Genomic DNA, 3,744 nt, shown 5'->3' on the forward strand with positions numbered 1-3,744 from the left:
ATCTTCTTTAAAGGGAAGTATAAGGTGCCGTTTTCCAGACGTGATTCAATTGGTTACGCTACTCGGCTCTAAGCAAAACAGACTTTATTCTTATCCTGCAGTTGAAATACTAACAAAAGAAAGAAGAGTTGGTCCAAATTCAACTCTATTGGGAAATCTAATGGAATAATAGATTATTTAACTACTAAACAGCAACTGTTCCAGTATAGTAACATCCCATAAACATACCCTTGGCAAAGGCAAAGTCAGTAAAACAGATTGTCTCACGTGCGATTCTGGCAGCTGAGAGAGAATCCAAGTTTTTAACTGTAGCAGAGAGAAAGATACACAGAGACAGCTTCCACAATCAGGTCCAAATGACCAACAACTGAAAACCCCTATGGGGGTTTCTATGGGGGCCTGACTCCACTCATTTATGCTGCTTCTATTGTCCCAACTTTAAAAAAAAAGCCCAAGGCCTCACAATCCGTTTATTGGCCTGGAAGAGACAGCTCTCACCTCTGGCTCAAATCCTCTCTTCAAAATAAAACAGAACAAAATACACCTCTTAAAGCCACAGTATCTCACAACCACCCTCCCATGTTTCCACCACAGTAGGTTGTGTAGACCAAGTCACCAAAGAAAGAGATAGATAATTATTTAGATTCTAAAGGTATGAAGCAATATGGGGCGAAAGCGGGTATTCGGCATCGAGATAGAGGATCAGCCACGATGGGATTGAATGACAGAGCAGACTCGAAGGGCCAATTGGCAAATCCTGCTCCCAGTTTCTATGTCGGATGATGTCGGATCACCTGGAACTGGGACATGAGCATGTAAGGCTCTAGAGATCTCCAGCTTAGCTCTCTTCAACACAATGGAATTAGTTTGTCAATGTTAGCATTAGTATGGGTTCCAGGCCTCATCTGTCAAAAGCACCCTGAGCCCTGTTGTGATACTCAGATGAATGCGACTGTAGCCAATAAGAAAGAACATGTCAGCGCTCACCGACAAGTTCGCCTGCAGACAGTGACACGTTGACTATGGCACTAGGTGCCAATTGCCACCAATGGAACTCTCCCAGCTTTTTAATGAAGATGAGTGACTAATGAATGCCCCTTCATAAGTGCTGGGGACATGGAGTCGAGCATCGGAGGATAAATGATTTCGACCGCATTCTCCTGGCGAATGTCATGAGCAAGTTTCTCTGACATATTTTTGATGATGACTGCAATAGCTGGCAAGCATAACGCAAATGTGCAGCCAGATCTTGCTTTCTCCTCAACATTCCTGTATCTTATCACCCACCACGATGAGAGATACTGCTTCAAATCAACAGAGAGTTTTGTTTATGAGGCTATTTTAAAAGAGGTTATTATTGCTGTGTCTGGCAAGCAGTTCAAGGGACAATGCTTTCTTTTCCTTTCTTTAGGAACAAAGCCATTATTTTTCCTTTTGTTTTCAAACACCCAAATTGTTCAAAGAATCCCACGTTGTTTGTGTGTGATGTCAGCGACATGAGAAATAACATGTAGCCCTTCTCTGCCACACCCCCTCCCCTCAAGAAAATGTCCTTTCTGTGCAAACTGTGTCCTTTGATAAAACAGTGCTCACCTCTGCTCAGTGGGCAGGTCCAGGTTCGAACCCATGCTGAGTGGCATTTTTGTTTTCCTTCATGCAATGTGGGCAGCGCTGGCTAGGCCCAGCATTTATTGCCCGTCCATAATTGCCCCCTTGAGAAGGTGGGGGTGAGCTGCCTTCTTGATCCGCTGCAGTCCATGTGCTGTAGGTTGACCCACAATGCCCTTAGGGAGGGAATTCCAGGATTTTGACCCAGCGACACTGAAGGAACAGCGATGTATTTCCGAGTCAGGATGGTCAGTGGCTTGGAGGGGAGCTTAGATTCACAGATAGAGTCATACAATATTTACAGCACAGAAAGAGGCCCTTCGGCCCATTGTGTCCATGCCAGTCATCAAACATCCATCTATTCCAATCCCATTTTTCAACACTTGGCCCATAGCCTTGTACACTATAGCATTTCAAGCGTTTACCTAAATAGTTCTTCAATGTTATGAGGGTTTCTGCCTCAGGCAGTAAGTTCCAGATACCTACCATCCTCCGAGCAAAAAACTGCTTCCTCAAATCCCCCTCTAAACCTGCTCCTTATCTTAAGACTGTGTCCCAATCCCTTGATTAAGGGTAAATGCTTCTTCCTGTCTACCTTACTTCAATATTTTCCTAATCATCCTGTTCAGAGATGTTATTACACAGTCCTGAAGCTGACGGGATTTGAACCCAGATATCCTAGCCCAGAGGTAGGGCCACTACCTCTGCACCTCAAGAACCCTGTATCTACCTTAACTATGCCTGTCATAATTTTGTACATATCAATCAGGTCCCCCCTCAACCTCCTCTGTGCTATAGATAAAAATGCGAGCTTATCCAGCCTCACTTCATCGCTGAAATGCTCCAGCCCAGGCAACGTCCTGGTGAATCTCCTCTGCACCCTCTCCAGTACAATCACATCCTGCCTGTAGTGTGGTAACCAGAACTGCACACCATACTCCAGCTCTGGTCTAACTAACGTTATACACAGCTCCAGCATCATCTCCCTGCTCTTGTATTCAATGTCTTGACTAATAAAGGTAAGTATGCCATATAACAAGGTGTAGAGCTGGATGAACACAGCAGGCCAAGCAGCATCAGAGGAGCAGGAAGGCTGACGTTTCGGGTCTAGATAACAAGGTGTAGAGCTGGATGAACACAGCAGGCCAATCAGCATCATAGGAGCAGGAAAGCTGATGTTTCGGGTCTAGACACTTCTTCAGAGAATGCCAAAGTAGTATGCCAAAGAAGTATGCCATATGCCTTCTTAATCACCTTATCTACCTGTTCTGCTGCCTTCAACGATCTATGAACATGAACACCAAGGTCTCTCTGACCCTCTCTACTTCCTAAGGTCCTACCATTCAATCTATACTCCCTTATCTTGTTAGTCCTCCCAAAATACAACACCTCACACTTTTCAGGATTCAATTCCGGAATTTGGCCAGCCCATCAGACCAGCCCGTTTATAGCGACTTTTAGTGGCTTTCCTCCTTACTGTTTACCACATCATCAATTTTAATGCCATCTGTAATCATACCTCTTACATCCATGTCTAGATCATTACTGGACACAACAAACAGCAAGGGATCCATCTCCGATACCTGTGGTACACCATTGCACACAGGTTTCTGGCCACAAAAACAACCTTCAACCATCACTTCCTGCTACAAAGCCAAGTTTGAATTCAATTTACCAAAATGTCCTAGAACCCATGGGCTCTTATCTTTGTAACCAGTCTGCCATGTCAGACCTTATCAAATGCCTTACCAAAGTCCATGTAGACTGCATTAACCGCTCTACTCTCATCTATATGGAGATGACATGGTGGCTCAGTGGTTAGCACTGCTGCCTCACAGTGTCAGGGGCCTGGGTTTGATTCCATCCTTGGACGACTGTCTGTGTGGAGTTTGCACATTCTCCCCGTAGCTGCGTGGGTTGCCTTCGGGTGCTCCAGTTTCCTCCCACAGTCCAAAGATGTGCAGGCTAGTTGGATTAGCCATGGGAAATTGTCCCATAGTGCCCAGGGATGTGCAGGTTAGGGTGGATTGGCCATGGCTAAATTGTCCCATAGTGCCCAGGGATGTGCAGGTTAGGGTGGGATTGGCCATGCTAAATTGTCCCATAGTGCCCAGGGATGTGCAGGTTAGGGTGGAT

At 45.4% G+C, this 3,744-nt stretch overlaps 1 protein-coding gene across 1 annotated transcript in view; it reads left to right on the forward strand.

Annotated features, from left to right (window-relative positions):
- The first annotated feature begins 782 nt into the window (after positions 1 to 782).
- LOC125488231 overlaps positions 783 to 3,744 on the forward strand; it is a 19,149-nt gene continuing 16,187 nt past the window's right edge. The window contains exons 1-2 of the mRNA XM_048621161.1: positions 783 to 815; positions 3,147 to 3,196. Coding sequence (XP_048477118.1) covers positions 783 to 815; positions 3,147 to 3,196 — 83 coding nt within the window. The remainder of the gene's footprint in view (positions 816 to 3,146; positions 3,197 to 3,744) is intronic.

The sequence above is a fragment of the Rhincodon typus genome, unplaced genomic scaffold (assembly GCF_021869965.1).
Source record: "Rhincodon typus isolate 14 unplaced genomic scaffold, sRhiTyp1.1 hic_rhity00000072, whole genome shotgun sequence".
Taxonomy (NCBI): Eukaryota; Metazoa; Chordata; class Chondrichthyes; order Orectolobiformes; family Rhincodontidae; genus Rhincodon; species Rhincodon typus.